Source organism: Raphanus sativus, chromosome 1 (assembly GCF_000801105.2).
Source record: "Raphanus sativus cultivar WK10039 chromosome 1, ASM80110v3, whole genome shotgun sequence".
Lineage (NCBI taxonomy): Eukaryota > Viridiplantae > Streptophyta > Magnoliopsida > Brassicales > Brassicaceae > Raphanus > Raphanus sativus.
The window spans coordinates 22,088,353-22,107,972 of NC_079511.1; the positions used below are offsets into that span (position 1 = coordinate 22,088,353).

General features: G+C 30.6%; 4 protein-coding genes across 4 annotated transcripts; 2 read left to right on the top strand and 2 right to left on the bottom strand.

The window, feature by feature from the left end:
• The first annotated feature begins 210 nt into the window (after positions 1–210).
• Positions 211–896, top strand: LOC108858781 (oleosin). Its single transcript, XM_018632656.2, has one exon. The coding sequence runs from the start codon at positions 256–258 to the stop codon at positions 739–741; it is 486 nt and encodes a 161-aa protein (XP_018488158.1). The 5' UTR covers positions 211–255; the 3' UTR covers positions 742–896.
• Positions 897–3,595: 2,699 nt separating this feature from the next.
• LOC108855314 (uncharacterized) lies at positions 3,596–4,386 on the bottom strand. The gene has a single exon (XM_018629104.2). It carries the CDS (start codon positions 4,281–4,283, stop codon positions 3,849–3,851), a length of 435 nt encoding a protein of 144 aa, XP_018484606.1. The 5' UTR covers positions 4,284–4,386; the 3' UTR covers positions 3,596–3,848.
• A 4,563-nt stretch (positions 4,387–8,949) lies between these two features.
• Positions 8,950–9,633, bottom strand: LOC108857705 (CLAVATA3/ESR (CLE)-related protein 11-like). The gene has a single exon (XM_018631719.2). The coding sequence runs from the start codon at positions 9,383–9,385 to the stop codon at positions 9,095–9,097; it is 291 nt and encodes a 96-aa protein (XP_018487221.1). The 5' UTR covers positions 9,386–9,633; the 3' UTR covers positions 8,950–9,094.
• Positions 9,634–12,313: 2,680 nt separating this feature from the next.
• LOC108857439 (uncharacterized) lies at positions 12,314–13,834 on the top strand. The gene is made up of 2 exons (XM_057009545.1): positions 12,314–13,341; positions 13,422–13,834. Exons 1-2 carry the CDS (start codon positions 13,099–13,101, stop codon positions 13,563–13,565), a joined length of 387 nt encoding a protein of 128 aa, XP_056865525.1. The 5' UTR covers positions 12,314–13,098; the 3' UTR covers positions 13,566–13,834.
• Positions 13,835–19,620: the final 5,786 nt, after the last annotated feature.

Here is a 19,620-nt window from a genome sequence, read left to right on the forward strand (position 1 = left end):
CATTTCTAAAAATTCCAGGACCAAAAACCAGATTTAACTAATAATATTGACCAGAAAAGAATAGGAAAAAAAACTTAAACCAGTAAAAGTTTCAACGGGTAGACGCAGAAGAAGCCAGTAAAAAAACATGACCGGAACCACACGTGTTTGCATGCATGCGCCTTTAAATCCGAAACATGTCTCCATTTGTTTCACCCTTTATGTTCTCTCTCTTTCAATCTTGTTATCTCATCCCTCTCTCTTGCTATCTCGTTTATGGCTAGCGACATCCAACACAGACCCATGTACGGCTCAACCACCGTGCCTCGCAGCACCAACATTAACCATCCAGTAGCATCCTTCCTCCGTCAGCTACAATCAAAAGCTCCTAATCACTCTGGCCAACTCTTCGGCCTCCTTGCATTCTTCATCTCCGGAGGAATACTCCTCCTACTCACCGGAATCACCGTCACAGCTTTCGTCCTCGGATTCATCGCTTTCCTTCCAATCATCATCATCTCAAGCCCTATATGGATCCCTTTGTTCCTCCTCGTTACCGGATTCTTGTCCCTCGCTGGAATGGTATTCGGTACGGCGGCTTTGATCTCGTGGACGTATAGGTATTTTAAAGGCATGCACCCTGTCGGGTCAGATCAAGTGGATTATGCTCGGAGTCGGATCTTTGACACGGCTGCTCATGTCAAAGACTATGCTGGTGGATACTTCCATGGCAAGCAGAAAGATGTAGCACCTGGTGCATGAAAAGCTTTACCCGTATACAGTTTGGTTTCATGTAGAAATTACTTTTCTGTTTTTATTTTTATGTTGTTTTAGTTTTGTTCCGTCTCTTTTGGTATGATCATCAATGATGTATACTGAGATCAATTTAAGCTTTGAAATTCAGCTTTAAGTTGTCTTAGCTGGAAGATTCAAATATTGATTGAACATCAACAACTCCACAAACCCAAAGTCGATCATAAGCATGTATTTATGGCCTAATCTTCTCTTTCAAAGACTAGAAATTTCAGATCTTACATTCACAACCTCTTTCCGCCTTGGAGACAGCCACTAGCTTCCTTAATTAACCATACATCAAATATCACATATATGTATAAAAATTGGCAAGTAATCTATTTCGATTTACGAATCTTATATATTAAAAAGAAGTTATGACTTCTTATTCATATGTGATTTTTAAATACTGTAAATGAATCTTAACTAGAAATCAGTTATCATTTATACATTACTAATAATATGCCTTACTATATCACTCCAAATATTTCCATCCACGCCTAATATCACTCCAAATCTTTCGGTTAACAAACGTATATTTGTTTCCTTATTGAATTAAATATGTGAAATCAATTTATTAATCAACACACTATCTGATTCCTATACTTGCGCTATATTAACCCGCTACCTAACATAAAGATAACTAATTTCATCAGACTTAACTTATTATTTTGGTCAGACCCTATAATCCTAACAACCGCAATGTTTTTGGTTATCACTTGCAAGGTACAATATAACCTCTTTAAATTAATATTCTATAAATTAATATATACTAAAATTTTCTATAAAATAATATAATTTTATAGTTTCAAATTGAGTTTTTGGTTCAATTTGTATATCGATAAATTAATATCTCTATAAATTAATAAAAAATATAGATTTGGTGTAGTAGTCCCAACATTATTAATTTATAGAGGTTTCACTGTATATAACAACATAATAATAGTCATCACATCAGTTTTTGAGTAACTAATGCACTGATACATATTTTAGAATTTTCATATTTTTTAATAAAACATATTAAAATTTAGTTATAAAATACGTAGTTTTCTGTAATTTTATATTTCTTATATTTTTAACCAATAAGATTTTACAAAATGCAATTAAGTTAAGTTGTCAAAAAATTATTTAATATAAGATACTTTTAAGTTGTCGAAATATATACAAATAGTCAAAAATAAATATTTAAAATAGCTAAAATAGACTCAAAACACCAAAACACTTAAAATATCTATTGATTCTCTATATAGATATTCAAACCAAACCAATTTATATTTAAGTTTAGGTATTTTTACATATATAATTCAAATTTATATGTAAAATATTATTTTACTTATAGATTTTGAGAAATTAAAGTATAGAATAAACTTTAAAATTTTAAAAATATTTTATATTGGTTATCTGAACCCGAGCCGTCAATTATCCTAACCGAATCCGAACCAAAATTTAGAAATATCCGAATGAGGCTAATCTTTGATCCCAAAAATAATAACCCGAACAGACCTGTACCGAATCCGAATAGGTATCCGAACGCCCACTCCTAAAATTAATATATTGTTAAGTTTATATTTTTCTTAGCTGATTTAAATATTACATTTAATAATTTTATGTAAGTTTATTTAGTCTATTAAGCTTTCACTATGTACTATATTATTTTGAAATTATATAGTATATAGTGGTATAATAATTGTATATAATAAAAATTCTTTTCCTCTGAATCTTCCTTACTAAAAGAGAAGTAAAACTCAGTATATGTGTGATTTTTAAATTAGAATTTTTCTTAATTTTTTATTAAATGTATGTTCTTAGTAATCTAATAATATCTTAACAAGATAAACTGAATATATTTTTCTGAAATTTATGCTTATTTAAAATACATTTTAATTTGAAATCTTAAAATTAAGTATAGATTTTGAAATTTATATTTAATAGTATACCTTCATATGTAATTTATTTAAAATATATGTCAGTGTTATTTTTTAATACTTGATTTGAAAAAACCAAAAATACTAAATTTTTAATTAATTACATTATACTTATAATTATGATCTGAGAAGATTTAAGTACGATTATTTTTAAACTTTATTTTTTGTAAAATTTTACAATATCTTTGGAAATGGAAATAGTTTTCTATTTATCCAGCTTTACATATGTTCATGAGTTTAATAATCAAACACTAAGTCAACAAACAAAAATGTATAAAAGAAGATACAAATACATATTAGATTTTGAAACTATTAATTTTTTGAAAAACAAGAAAATTGAATCATATATTTTTTTTCTTGAACAAACTGAATCACATACTTATGTTTGAAAAATCCATATACACATTTGAATATATGTGATTATAATATACACTATTCTTGAAATAAAAACAAAATGTTTATATAAATAAAAATAAAAGTAACATCTGCGCGGTTGCGGGGATCCATATCTAGTAACTAAATTAAATTACGTTATTTACAAAAAAAAATAGTAAGACTGAAAAAAAAGAAGAAATAATAAGAGTGGAAACGCAACTTTTATTTCAGTTTTGTTTTTTCGTTTTGGACATTGCCTCTCATTTTAATAGCTTTTGGGCTACTCACCGCTGACTTGTTCTCGATAAGCAAAGTATAAATAGCATTTTCAGTTTCCACACATAACCCAGTCAAACTGAACTACGTCAGATTAAATAAATAAAGCGGATCGAGTCAATATTAAAATGAACAACCAAACTTTAATCGAGCCAATAAAACTCGATCTTTTGCTACAATTTAAATAACCAAATAAAAACGAAAAGCTGTTTTACCGTTACTGGCTCTATGCTATGATTGAAAGTTGGCTGACGCAGTCTACGGATACTTTCGATATATCGTAAATATCTTAAAACATGAACGCGATTTGAAAACATAAAAGCTAATCTCTAAAGGGAATGATCAGATTACAGTAGCAACTGACTTAGCAAGAGTATATATTAGTGTGGCATGTTGGTTTGGACTTTGAACCCCAAGTTTAAATGTTGTAACATAACTTAGAATAAAAGGCATTACAATAATAACATGCTTCATAGACATAATCTGTTTGCTGCTTCAAAATCATTCGTTCCTATCATGTCCAACGGTGACCCGTTCATGGCGACCCGTCTTAAGAACGGGTTGGGGAACTGGGAATGGAGTGCCACGTGGAGACCTCGGTGGCATCTCTCTTAACTGCCGTCCATTACGGTCGTAGTGAATCACTCCTGAGAAATCTAACGGCTCACATTTTCCGCCCATTAAAATCTCTCTCTGCCAAAGGCCATGTTCCTCCTCCTCCATCGCCGCCGTTTTCTCCTTGTCAGCCTTAAATCTCATCGGCGAACTCGTCAGATTCCATCGGCCGCCGAAGTTTTCGTAGTGCGTGCGCTTCTTCGGCTTTAGCTTCTTGGAGAGGCGATTCGCATGCCTGGCGCAGAGTACCATTAGAGAAACGAGATAGCTCACGCTTAGACCCTTGTTTGAAGAGTTATGTGTCGGCGTAGAACGGTACATAATAATTTCGCCGGAAAAATACGATCAGAGTTTTTTCTTTTTTTTTGTTTTAGTGGGTCAAAGTCAAAGACGATATCTCCAGGCGGATTCATCTCATATTGTCTGAAATGAACGAATATATAAATAAATAAGTTCAAACGCGTCGACGAGATTTAAGAAAAAGGTGTTGGGTTACCCGTGGAACCGGTCAATTTTGCGTTAGTGTTCTTTAAAATATATTTTGATATCTTCTCATATATGGACAATGAATTTTTGAGACTTTGAAACATTCGTTTTCTTTAGAATTATACTATTAATGTTTGAAAGTTCAAAGAGCATTCGACGAACAGGTATAAACGATCTTAATCACGACAATAGAACTATTCGTGAACTCAGACTATATAACAAGCACAATACTTACGTTCACTCCCTTTAAATTCACCATACTTCTATGATCAATCAGATTGATACGTAGATAACTAAATAAAATATATTAAATTTTATTTAGAAATAACTAAAAAAGAATAATGTCAATTCTAAACCACAAATCTTAATTTTTAAACTCTAAATATAAATTCATAAATCCAAACTCTATACCATAAACCAAAATCTTATACCCCAAATCCAAATCCTAGAATCCAAATCAAAACTTAAACTCTATACCAAAATCCTATACCCTAAATCCAAATCATATATCCTAAATCCAAACCGTATATTCTAAGCCCAAACCTTATACCATAAACTCAAAACGTAAACTCTAAACCCAAATTGTATATCCTAAATCCAAATTCTAGACCCTAAACCCTAAAATTTAAATATAGGATTTGGGTTTAGGGTTTACAGTTTGGGTTTAAGGTCTAGGATTTGGGTTTAAGGTATACGGTTTGGGTTTATGGTCTAGGATTTTGGTTTAAGGTATAGGGTTTAAATTTAAGGTTTATGGTTTGGGTTTAGGGTCTAGATATTGGATTTAGGATATATAATTTTGCTTTAGGGTATAGGGTTTGGATTTAAGAATTAATGTATAGGGTTTAGAAATTAAGATTTAGGGTTTAGAGTTGACATTATTCTTTTTAGCTAATTTTAAATAAATTTAATATTTTTTATTTAATTATCTACATGTCAGTTTGATTAGTCATAAATGGTGTGGTGAATTTAAAGGTTCACCTATGGGGTGAACCTAAGTCTTGTTCTATCTTTTTAGGAGTCAAATTTAAGATATCTTCTATATATTAATTAGGGATCTTTTGAAAAGATGTAACATCAATTTTGTAATAATTAAAAAAGGACCTCATCTTATGTGTCACTTGTGTATGCTTTCTAAATCCTATTTCAAAGAATTCTACAGCACCTTATATAAACTATAGTCTAAAAATTATACTCTCTAGCATTACATTGGTCGCATATATCTTTCCTTAAATAAAACTTATGGAATTACCTAATGTGACTAAATATATATACGACAACTAATAATCTTAAGTAATAAAGATTTGATAACATTTTTTTAGAAATTTAATTTTTATATATGTTTTTAATCATATTTTTCTTTGTTTTATGCTGTTGTAGACAATCCAGACCCGCTTTTGTATTCGATACAGGTCCCCGGTCAAACGGGTAAATCCGGCATATGTAATATGGTTCAGACTTAGTTAAAATCCGATATTTAAAAGCCAGCTAAACCTGTAAATTTTTTAAAGACCGTCACTAACCCACGATCCGACATTGGTTAGCCGATAAACATCTATTTAAATTTGATTATATTTTTTCTAAAATGATTCAATGTTTTTATATATTTTAAATAGTACATAAATTGAATAAACTATATGATTTGTGATTCTTTAAATTTTGATAAACTTTTAAAGGGCGGACATATTTTTCTTTAATTTTTTTTTGAAAAATTTAACTTTTATATCTAAGTACAGTTCAAAAGTCAATTTGAATTATATATATGTGGATTGTAAATAACTGAACTAAATATTTCTCAATTGAATATAATCCTCTTTTATTAGAATAGATGAAATGTGGTTAGTAGTATCGATTTAACAGTATATATATATATTTTTTTTTTTTTCAAAAAGATATATATTGATATGAACTTTGGGATAGGAATAAGACCTATAAATTTTAAAGTTTTCCATACTTATCTTTTAACATTAAAAGTACTTTGTTTTTTTTTTACAAACAATAAATAAACCTATGCTTTTTTATTTCAAATTTTATGCATAGCTTAACATTTATTGTATTTTTGGTGTACATAATTAATTTAAATTTATTATATTAATATTCATTAAATTAAAGTAAACAACTTATAAAAGCAAAATCATACTATTTACATAAGATAAAAACAAAATAACTTATAGAATGAACTTATAATTTGGATTTTCTAACTGTATAACATTATAAAAATACTTTTACCATTACACTTCCTCAACTAAATTCATAATTCATATTTATAATATTATGTTTTAGATTCGTACATAAACATTTGAATCTTTATTTTTCTTATTTTTACACAAGTGTTTGTAATTATATATCAAATAAAACTACATAGCACCGTCCAAAGTTATGAAAACCATTTTTCAAAAATAAAATTAATGAAAACCTTTTGATAAAAAGCATGACCCATAGTTGATTAAGTTGAGCAACATGAGAATACGTTATAATAAAATGAGAATATGTTAAATGGGGCCGGCTTAAGTTGAGCAACATGATGGATTTGTCATATGTAAGACGCTTATACACAAAAAGCTTGTTTATGTGTAGGTGTAATATTAATAATAATGATAATATCAATTTATTTACTTGTAAGCAATATATGTGTTAAAGGGTCCCACTGCACAGTTAGTTGAATGATCAAAAACCGCTTTGACGATTGTACATGTTATAATCTTCTATGAAAAACCGATTGCAGTACAGTATTATTTTAAGTTAGATAGTTGGTTAAGCAGTTATATTTACATATGCACAAGTTATAACGGTTAGTCTAATGTTACAGGAATTAATAACATACTGTACATAATAGTGAATACTTATCATTTATTCTTAAGTCGTATATCAACTAACAAAATATTTATCGGATAATAACTCATATAACAACTAACAAATCATGTCTCAACAATGTATCAACTAACAAACTATGTATATAAACATTTAACAATTTGTTAACCGTTACAATTTGTGATACGTGTTTATAACATGTAATAATGAAATAAAACTAAAAATTGGCTAATCTAAATAATATCAGATAATTTAAAAGTTATTCACATCGGAAAAGAACTTCAAGAACACAACTTAAAAAAACTTTACTCTTTAGCAGCTTACAAATCTTGGAAAAGACTTCGTAAGTTGTTCCAACTCAAAACCCGACACAATTTTCATTGATGCCGCAAACCACATCTCTTCTCTGATTTTCACACACACTAAAGAATCAAAACCAAGAAATATATCATCAAGATAAAATCTCTAAAGAGGACAATCAAACCAGAAAATAAATTCAAAGGAAACAGAAAACCATATTTTAAATTCTTTGGTAAAAATTATATCACAAAATCAGATCAAAATAGAATAAGAAAGAATGGTAAAAATATTTTAAATGTACCTGAGATAGATTTTATGTTCTTATAAATTATATTTTGTAACTAAAACAATATTAGAAAAATCAATTCGATTGAATTAAACAAACATAAACAAAACCAAATTAAAACAAACCAAACACAAACAAAACTACAATAAAACTTAATCGAACACAATCCAAACTGAAATAAAATCGAACACAAATCAAACCAAACTAATTTGAATTGACTTTGGTTATGAATTGACTTTGGTTAAGAGTTTCTTAGACCTTAATAAACCAAACCGAACCTAAACCCGTAGTTTATTTTTTTTTAAACAAAACCTAAACATGTAGTTAAACCGACATGATTACCCATAATAAAACCGAGTTATTACTGGCTTGATATCATTTTTCAATACTATATATTTTAAATAGTTATCATAAAAATTCACTCTACGCAAGACGCAAGACGCAAGACGTAGATTTTATCGCAGAAAATTTATTCTTGAAGCGGCTATCCAATCGAACCACATACCACACAAACATGCACTCGCCTTTATTCGTGGCGCTATATTTTAATTGAATGGCTAGTGAACAAACACAACCTTTTTGTTGACATTTGGAAAGATCGGTTATGGATACCATTTTTTCTACAAATTAAATGTCAATACCAACTATATGCCATTCTAAATATCTTAAGGAAAAAAAGTTCCAAACTAAAACATTAAATAACTTATATTGAACTATATATTAGAGATCTAATTTTATATAGTACCAGAATATTTTCTCACATATGATCATTAAATTTTATTATCAGAAAGTAGTATCTTTTGTAAAGACACTAGTTTCAATTTCACAACAAAATAAAAAACATAGAAGATGTACAAAATACTTATAAAACTATTAATTTATAACCAATAAATTTAACATAATAACAAAAAGAAAAATATATTCAGACAAAAGATTAACGCTGTACGTACCTTGTCTCAATCCATTCACATAAATTGCTTACGTACAGTGGATATCTTAAGAATCAGTGTAGTGAGAGCAGAGAGAACTTTAACTAGCTAGTTTACAAAAAACTGAAGCTATTGATAGAGGATAACGAGCCCCATTTTGCAAACCAAGAAACCATACACAAATATAATGGTTACATCAATCTAATGCACTTCACAACATAGATTCATGATCCACGGTCATGTATGTAGTAGTCAACAATATATTATTCAAAAAACAACAAAAACCTATTGAATCAAATAAAGTTTTAAAACCCTTTTAGCTAGTGATGCAAAGGGTTTGGACCGCTAGGTACGATCCGGTCCTCATCATTATACCAAGATTCAGTTTCTTTTTCGGTCGAGCTTCTACGCTGACGTTGAGTACGATCTTTGTTCTTGAAAAACGGAGTAAAATCAAAATTACTTGCTAGAATTCTCTTATGACCGAGACCAGTGCCGGCTTTACGCTTGTACGAGGTCGTATGTGCAAAAGAAACAAGAAGAAAGACAAATAGCAAAGAGAGTATAAAGATGTGGAAAAGGAAACTACACGGTTTAGGGTGTTTCTTCATGGCCTTAAAGATGAAATATATGAAGAAGAAGCAATAGAGCTCATGGAGACAGAGACAGAAGAGAGAGAGAGATGTATAATAAGAGAAATTGTGAGAGAAAAAAAAAATGAGATTTCAGATTTAACTTGAAGGTTGTATTTTGTTAATCTCCAAGAAATTATATACAGCATGTGTCGAGTTTTTAAGAGAGCAAAGTACAGGTTCTTTATTTAATTTATAAGATATGGTATGGAGTAATATTTGGCGTATAAAAAAAAATATTTGGCGTATACGTGCGAGTTTTGTGTATATGATTTGTGAAACAAATTGAGAAAATGAGGCAAATAAAAGAGTATAAAAGGTTACTTAACGTTCAAGGGAGAATGGTGGTGGAGTGGTGCCATGAAAAGAGGCCAAATAGTCAAAGTTTTGAATTTATTACATTGTATTTGGTAAAGACCTAATTTCATTGGAGGATGAGCACATTATTAAACTTTACATCTTCGACGTGTATATATATTATATAATACTATTCCATATAGTTCAGACTTCAGATATATACGGGTTCTGCTTAAGCCGAGATTAACTTTTGTGTATATTTATATAAGAAACTATATTCAAATTAAATGAGCTGTATAAGTAAGTTTGAGCAGTCCGACGTTTTGAATATTGCACATTCGTCCATAATGCACGGTGGTAGTTGACTTGATGATGACTTTCATGATATTACTTTTGCTGGTTTCATGACTTTATCAAATACAATAATGATATTAGATATTCCATCTGTTTCATAAAAATCGTCACTTTATAATTTTAATGTAAATTACATTTTATCTGTTTTCAAATGTAAATAGTTTTAGCAAAAAGAGTTTGTTTTACAATATAAGTAATTTACATATTTTAATGCATTTTTTTCATTTATTGGATACTGTGTGACCAATAAAATAATATTAGGATTTTTATAATTGATTGAATTAATTGATTAAATGATATATTTTTATATAACAACTTTCTAATATTTGTGCTTTTAAATAAAACTACTTACAATTAGAAACAGAGAGAGTACTTATTTTCAGCTAAAAATTAATTGCAAACTATATTGATTTTATAAATAATTTTATTTATCTCAAATATTATTGGTCAGAGAGGTATAATTAATAACAACTTACATATATTTCCGTCACTTTCTTAATATGTGTGAAAAATGTCAAGGTGACATTTATTTAAAAACGGAAGGACTATATAATACAATATTAGCACTTTTCAATAAAATCAAGAAATGGTCACATGTGTTTAAATATAATAGCTAGCATTAATATTATATTCGATGGACTAACTGAAACAATTGAGAACTTATTTTTTGGTTTGTTTATATATTATTTGATTTTATCTATATTCTTTTTTTTTTGTCAATCCAATTTCCATTAAAAGATATATGTCCATCCAATTTTCATTAAAAGATTTTTTTCTGATAACCGTGAAAATCCCAAAAGCTTTCTAGACCAAAGACTAATCCCACGAAGCCCATAGAAACCAAGTTTTTTGCCACTTAAGGTGTCTATTGGTTGCCAATGCTACTCGAATCCAGGACGGAAACTCCAGTTAGAACCCCTTTACTATTAGACCAAAACGATTTGGTTTTCCATTAAAAGAAATATAAACCCACTAGACTATACATAAGGTATGAGGCATAAAATATTAACATATATATCCCAAAGTGTACACGGAAAATACAATTCTAAAACCAAATAAGAAGCAGTTGATCTCATCAAATTTGACAAGCGTCAGAGTCAGCGTCAGAACCAAAGAACATGTATTACTACACATGTCTATCATGCATCCCTTATCGACTAACCTTCGCCGGAAAGCTGCTCCACCGTGCTGCAGCTTCTCATCTTCTTTGTATCTTCGCCGTAAATCGAAAGAAAGCTCGCTTTTTATAGTAACTCCATAAGAACAGCACCGCTTTAGACTCCGATACTGAAGAGAGTAGCTTCCCACCGCCGCCTTCCTTTCTCATCTTCAGTCTTCATCAGCTTCTGAGAGGAGCACACATGTATCTCTGTTAAACTCATCCAGGAGACACTACAAGAAAAATGTGTTTTAATAGCAGACAAGTATAGCGTTTTTTACGATTATGTTATAGTTGATATACCCGTGTTTTTAAGATAGCGTTTGTATTTTCAGAAACATTATGATAGAATAGTATAATTAGAAACGCTATGAAAATTTAGGATTTAATAGCAAAACATAAATAAACGTTATGTTTGCCTTTTGAATCCCTAAACCCTCAATAAGTTTTTAAACCCTAAATTCTAAACATGAAACTTAACTCTAATGTTTTAATATCAAAACTTAAATTTAATTCCAACTCTTAAATATAAACTCAAAAATCAATCTTTAAGAAAAATACTCTCAAATTTTAAATTCAAAACCTCCAAACTTTTAACCCTCAAACCTTATATTTTAAACATTAATTCTAAATTCCAAACATTAAATTATAGACTCGAAATAAAAACTTATAAAATTATTGCATCAAGTTTAAAATTATAAATCATAAAATATTAAATTTATTTACATATGTAATTTAAACTAATTATTTATAAATCTTTAATTTATTTACAAATATACTTTATATAAATGCATTTGTATGGATTTTCAGATAAAATGAAATTTTGCACTTTGTTAATGTTATATATCATTAAATTTATAGATGTAAATGATAATTTAATTTTTATATACATAAAATTAGTTAACAATAAAATTATAATTGCTAAAACAACTATTAAATAAAAACAGTTTTTGATTGATTACTTTTCAACCATTGATTGCTTTTAATCCAATGGTTACAAATCAATTTTACTCAATCCTTATCCTTTCTCTTTATTGGTTAATCTATCAAAATTAGGATTACAATTTTTGGCCATTGATTGTTTTGATCTTGTGTCTAAGATCAATCTCTTTCTCACGATATCTTTTTTTTTCCTAAACTCTCTCTTGTTCGATACTAAAATTAACAAAGTATTTTCTTCTCATTAGCTAGAGAGTCCCTATGGTTCATCCCCCCCGAAGCTTTGTCATTTACAACAGACCTTCCCGACGGTTCCCCTGCTATCTCTCTCTCTCACCCTAACGCTTCCCCTACTGTTAGATTTTTTTTTTTTAGATTTTGTAGCAGAGAAATATATATTGTCTTTCCAGATCCTTAAGAGATGGCAAGTTATATAAACAGAGATGGCATAGGAGCGTCAGTGGGAATGTAACGCCCGACCGCCACGGCTAATGGGCCACCCACGCCCGCTCACTCGGCCCGTGGGTCCCATCCCATCTGACGGTCGCTCATTAATTTTCCAAGGCTCGAAATCATTGTTTACTGACCCTGCAATCACCACCCGACCTTTCTCCGTGCTTTGACCTCACTTACACGGTATCACGAATCACTTTCCGATAGGTCACCCATCATTTCACTACTCCAGCCCAAGCACACTTAACTCTGGAGTTCTAAACGGATGTGTGACGGAAAAAGTAAGTCAACTTTGGTGACATAGGTAGCCAAATCAATTCTCTTAAGCCTTTTCACATATCACAACTCGGGATGTTACAATTCACCCCCTCTCAAAGAACGCAACGTCCTCGTTGCGCCCCACAACAGGTCTCAAGACGCCTCTCAGGTCAGAACTGAGACGGCTAACCAGCTCTGATACCACTTGTAACGCCCCGACCGCCCACGGCTAATGGGCCACCCACGCCCGCTCACTCGGCCCGTGGGCCCCATCCCATCTGACGGTCGGTCATTAATTTTCCAAGGCTCGAAATCATTGTTTACTGACCCTGCAATCACCACCCGACCTTTCTCCGTGCTTTGGCCTCACTTACACGGTATCACGAATCACTTCCCGATAGGTCACCCATCCTTTCACTACTCCAGCCCAAGCACGCTTAACTCTGGAGTTCTAAACGGATGTGTGACGGAAAAGGTAAGTCAACTTTGGTGACATAGGTAGCCAAATCAATTCTCTTAAGCCTTTTTCACATATCACAACTCGGGATGTTACAGGGAAGGTGGAAGACATCAAGGCGGAGCACCAGAGATGACGGCCCGAGCTTCTCTCCGGTGAGACAGAGAAGACAGGGGAAGAGGAACACAGTGTTGGTCATTGGGTTTGTGGCGAGGAGGCGAAGGAGAATCTTCTGGTCGTGAGCAGAGTGGAGGCATGGGGCTTGTGGCGATGACGCGACGAAGAAGTTGGTGGTCGTGAGAAGAGGTGCTGAATCCATGGCAGAGTTTGTCGTTGATGGAGGTGGTTGCCGGCGGTGGAGTTAAGAAGCTTGAAGATGGTGTGTTTTGTTATTAGGTTTAATTAGCAAATAGGTTTAGGTTTAAGCTTGGTTTAGTTTTGGTTTATTTTTTTCCATGTAAACCAGTTGTAATTTGTAATTCAATTTAATTTATAAATTATAATTTTGATATATTACATTTTTTAAACGAAAAAATTATATATATATATATATATATATATATTTAATTTCAATAAAAAAATAATAACGAAAATTATATGCTATTAAAGAATATTTAATTGCAGATAAAAAAGTGCTATTGTAACGGAACAAAAGATATCGGCACAAAAAACCGTTATCTAAAGTGCTTGACTATTATCACGGACGATGATACATCATTTCATAAATCGCTATCGTATTGATAGATAGCGTTTTTCGTCCGCTAAGAAAAGCCATTTTTCTTGTAGTGAGATGCGTGCCAACTGAGGATTGTGGGTTCTGATCCGTTCGATATTACCTAGTCAAGAGAGCGATTCCGATTGAGTAGAGGCGGTGAGGATATAAATAACACTGAAAGCTACATTTTATAATTCGACTAAGCAATTAGGAACTTTATTAATCAACTCAATATCAGAGATAAAAGAAAAGTTATGAAGAGAAGCTCTGATCTATGTCGAAAACACAACAAAATCGGCTACTCGAAGAGTTTAAATCAGAGTTATTTTAATCGGTTAACCCGAAAACTAAATATCTGATCAAAGATCAGAAACAAAAAACACAATTGATTCACTCTTTTCAACTTCATCTTTGTGAAAGATGGAGATGTGTGAACAGAGAGAGAGAAAAGGAGAGAGAAAACCTTCTAATAAACCTTATTTTATCTACCTATATTCAATTATTTGTCCAGTATGAAATGTATTTTTATAAAATTATTTGTTTCAAATTAGGGGAGTTTTCTTAAATAGCTTTGTTTAAAATTTTGTCGTAAAAAAATCATTAAAATACTAAAATGTCTATTTATTTTGAAATTTTAATATATATATTTTTAAAGAAATTTGAAACTTCACTCTTAAAGCCTCATCCCTAAAACCTTATTCCTTAACTCTAAACTCTAAATTTAGATTAATTTATTATATATTTATATGTATAAATGTATAGTTACCTTCAATGAAATCTTGTTTTGTTTTTTTAGGGTTATTTTGTAAAATAAACTAAAAAGATTATTCTAAATTTTTCTCTTTTAGTTAAGTAGGATGCTTAGATAATGATAGGATACTGAGATACGTTAAATATATGATATTATTAGTATATTAAATCTCTTGGGGCAAATAATTTTATTAAATTAAGATGTAAACTAATAGGCATTTTTAACGCTGAATAATTATGATATTACAACTATTATAAATATTTCAGACGATTCTACAGTCGATAATTATATCTCTCGTATGAGGATTCACGCATGACTACATCACCTGAGCCGGTCTATGAGATCCAACGCTTGACGGTACTACTTGTGCCATGCTGTAGATTTCTTGTAATCATTTTTTTCTCTTATTCGCATAATTCCGCATTTTTCGGGAAGGAAACTCAGACTTCATGGTATAGACGCATTAATAAAGTGTTTGTCAAATCACTGGATCAATTGAGCTTCCAAACTAATAGGCACTTATTCAAACTTGATTTGATTTGTGTATCCTTTATATAAAAATATCTATGGAAAGTTTTTTTTGTAACTGATCTATGGAAAGTTTTTCTTTTGAACGTTGTGATCTATGGAATGTTACTATAGGTAATTAATATTAATATGCATTGTACACAAAGCAAACGAATCAAAGACAGCTAAAACCTCTTCTGAACGAATAGTAGATATTTTTCAATGTTTACAACTTTACATAATGTACACTAAGAAATGTTAAAATATAATTTTGATGCCCTGAATATAGTACAATGCATGAATGCAAAGACACGCAAATGTTGCACTGCACAGACATTTTCTTAATTATTAATCAAGTATACTTATATTGCAAACTTTAGGCCTATTCTCATATTAGATGATGTATATGTCTACTTAATAATTTCATAATCACATCAAAGATTTGAAACCCAGAAGAATCAAAGCGTCTGTAGTTCTTCCGTACAATGCGTTAAACGTGATTTATTTCACAGCTGTAAACCAATGCCACCTTCGGCTTTATCATTTAGCTTATTGATTACAATGTAATACATATGAGCCTATAATGGGCCTCCCTTAAAAGGTTTAGTAATGTGTGTCCACTAAAACTCATATAGCCTAAAATGTTCGAGTGCAGAAGTGTGTATTAGAGTTTGTTGAGCCTAAAAAAAGTTGTTTGTGTTATAAACCGACTGGTTCAGATGGATGTTTATCTATAAGATACTTACTATGCTTTGGCCCATTAGTATCCCATCTTGTAACTGATTCATTAGGGTTTCAGACATTGCAACTTCCTATATAAGGAGCACATATTGGACATTAATAAGATATACATTCACAACAGTTTGATTAAAGACAAAATGAGTCTTTTTAATTCTTTTGTCAACGACGTAAACCAGAAAACGTAGATTTTGTAAACATAAATATTAGCATGGATAACATAACAAACCACGATTGCTTTTTTATATTGTGTACAATAGTGTCTATCTTTGAATTCTGCGTTGAGCTCTGAGTTATTGAAAAATATTTTTCAAAATTTTTACGCTCTGTAAGTAATTTGCAAAGGTTAGCTATTCTTTTGTTTTCAAAACCATCTTTATGAACTGAGAAAAATCTGTTACAAAATAACAATAAAAAAATAACAATAAATTGTCGTAGATTTTTCATACACTTTATTGCTCCAATAAGAATCTCTATATTCAGTGGCGAATCTAGAACATATAATTAGTGGGGGCAAAAACACAGAAAAAAGGTATTTGTCTATTCGAACCTTGGTTTAGTGGGTGCAAACAGAAGGTTTAAAACCCATTAAGCTGCAAGATATATATAAATTCTGGTACATTTAAATTTAGTTGTAATTTTAGTGGGGGCACCTGCACCCTTCTTAATGTACCTAGGTTCACCGCTGTCTATATTGGAGTAAAATTGATTATAATTAATATTTTTATTGATAATTAAGATTTAATGTAAAAAATATGTTACATTATGTAGTTAATTAAATGTAGTTAATTAAATGATTCTATTATGACTTATCAACAATAGATAACATATATAACTCTAAATTTATAAAATAACATATACTTTTTTTCTTTTTTAATGAAAAAGTTCAATTAATTTCTAATAAGATTACATTACTAATTAAGAAATGATAATGTATTATTTTATAAAAAATATTAAAAATCTTGGTACGATTTTGTTAGAATTTTCTCAAAATTTTTTATTATAACTAAAAAAAATTCAAATTTCTAATTAAATTGATTTATTATTAATATTTTATGGTTATTAAGATTTATTGTAAATCAAAATACATCACATCAAGTAGTTAATTAATTGGTCCTACTATGATTATCAACAGCAGATAAAATATAAAATTCGAAATTAATATATTTGGTAAAGTAATACATGAACTAAATGTTAGTTATATACTATTATATTTTGTATATAATTATCTATAGATAATATATTGCTGTGGGTTTCAAAATAAATATAATGATAATATATATTTTTAGATACAAAATTTTAACTTATGTGAATTTTTTAGTTTTTGTAAAAAATATAATTTATAAATTTTAACCCATTTTGACGATTAATGATAATTTATTAAACTGAAACTATTTAAAAAGGTGTTAATCTACTAGTTTAATATATTTTCATATTTAATTTAATGAGAAATATTTATGAAATAGTATAATTTTTTAGTTAATTAAATTGTCAAACTATTTTTTATCAACTGTAGATCAAATATAAGACTCTAAATTAATAGATTAGATACTTATAATATTTATAAAATAACATATAATTTTTATTTTCTTTTCTTTTATGAAAAAATCTAGTAATATTACATTACTAATTACTAAATTATAATGTATATTTCATAAAAGATATTAAAACTTTTGGTAGGATTATGTTAGAATTTTCTCAGTAGATTTTATTATATATAAAATGAAATTCAAATTTCTGATTAAAATTGAATTATTATTAATATTTTATTGATTATTAAGATTTACTGTAAATAAATAACTATGTCACATTAAATAGTTAATTAAATGGTCCTACTATGACTTATCAACAGTAAATAAAATATAGAATTCTAATTAATAGATTAGATAATTATAATATTTATAAAATAGCATATAACTTGTATTTTCTTTTGTCTATGTAAAAAATTAATTATCATTAATCTCTAATAAGATTGCATTACTAATTATGAAATAATAATGTATTATTTACAAAAAATATTGAAACTTTTGGTAGGATTTTGTTGGATTTTAAAATATTTTATTATAATTAATTTTTTTTTTTTTGTCAGCAAACACAGACTCATGTAGACTCTGTAAACCAAACTGGTAGCTCCGAATCCATATGGACGACAAAAGACGATTGCTTCCTTGCACTGCGTGCTAAGCTGTCCGCCTTTTTATTTTGTGTCTGTGGTATATGAAGGAGCTCTGATCTTGTGAAACTTCTTTTCAAAGAGATAATGTCTTCTAAGTAACTTGCAAAGGCTGGCCACTCTTCTGGTTCCGAAACCATCTTCACCAACTAAGAACAATCCGTTGCAAAAGTAACTGAGAATTGTCGTAAATTCCTCATACATTCCATAGCCCAAATAAGAGCCTCCATTTCTGAGTGTAATGGCGAACTACTCGCTCTCGTATTCCTCGCTCCCAAAAGTCCCTAAAACCTTCCAATGTACTATACCAGCCTTGTCCCGAGAAACTTTCATTTTCTTTCCATGAACCATCCGTAAAACACCATCTACCTGGTATAGTTGGGATTATCGGCTGTGTCAGTGATCTGCCACGATCAACGCCCTGCGGCTCTATAGCTTGAGCTTCAGTCCATAATAACGCCTCCGTTTCTGCCAATTTAAGAGTATCCATTGGATCCATATCCAAATTACTAAACACTTTATTATTTCGTGCTTTCCATATATACCATAGAATCCATGCAAACTGATGAACGTCCAGCTCCGGATGGATTCTCCAAAATAAGTGGTCCATATTTGTGTATATTGCTTGTGTCGGGAAGATATCCGGATTAGTTGGAATCTTCGACAAGGCCCATATCTGACGTGCCGGTGGACACTCGAAGAATACATGATTTATGGATTCTTCGGGAGCCCCACACCTATCACAAATTGTATCCCCTTTCATCCCTCGAGCCATAAGATTCTTTTTAACCGCTATGCATCCTGAAATTATTTGCCATAGAAAATGTTTCATCTTTGGTGGACATTTGATCTTCCAGCAGAAAGCTTTTAGAATAGAGACCGAAGGACCATACTCTGGTAGTATTCGATCTCTATCCGGGTAAATCCTCTCCACTTGATAACCAGATTTAACCGTGTATTTTCCATTCATCGTAAAACGCCACCCATCTCGGTCATCTAACCTCGATTTACTCAGTGGTAAACTCTCAATTATTTTTGCATCTTGTGGGTCCACCAATGTCCTTATAGCCTGAATATTCCAAGTTCTCGATGTTGCATCAATAAGTGCATCCACCGTAATATCTGGATAAAGAGAGTGATTATTTTTATTTGCTGGTCTCGGGCGAGTGGATGGGAGCCAAGGATCATTCCATACCGAAATAGATGAACCTGTTCCCACCCTTTTGATTAGTCCTTTGCTAACCAGAGATCTAGCAGAGACAATACTACGCCATCCATAAGACGCCGAGTACGATCTAATTGGTTCCAAGGGCGAAGCATTCCGAAAATACCGTCCCTTGAAAACCCTGGAGAATAAGGAGTTTGGTTTCTCGATTAGTCTCCATAATTGTTTTCCTAACATGGCCGTGTTAA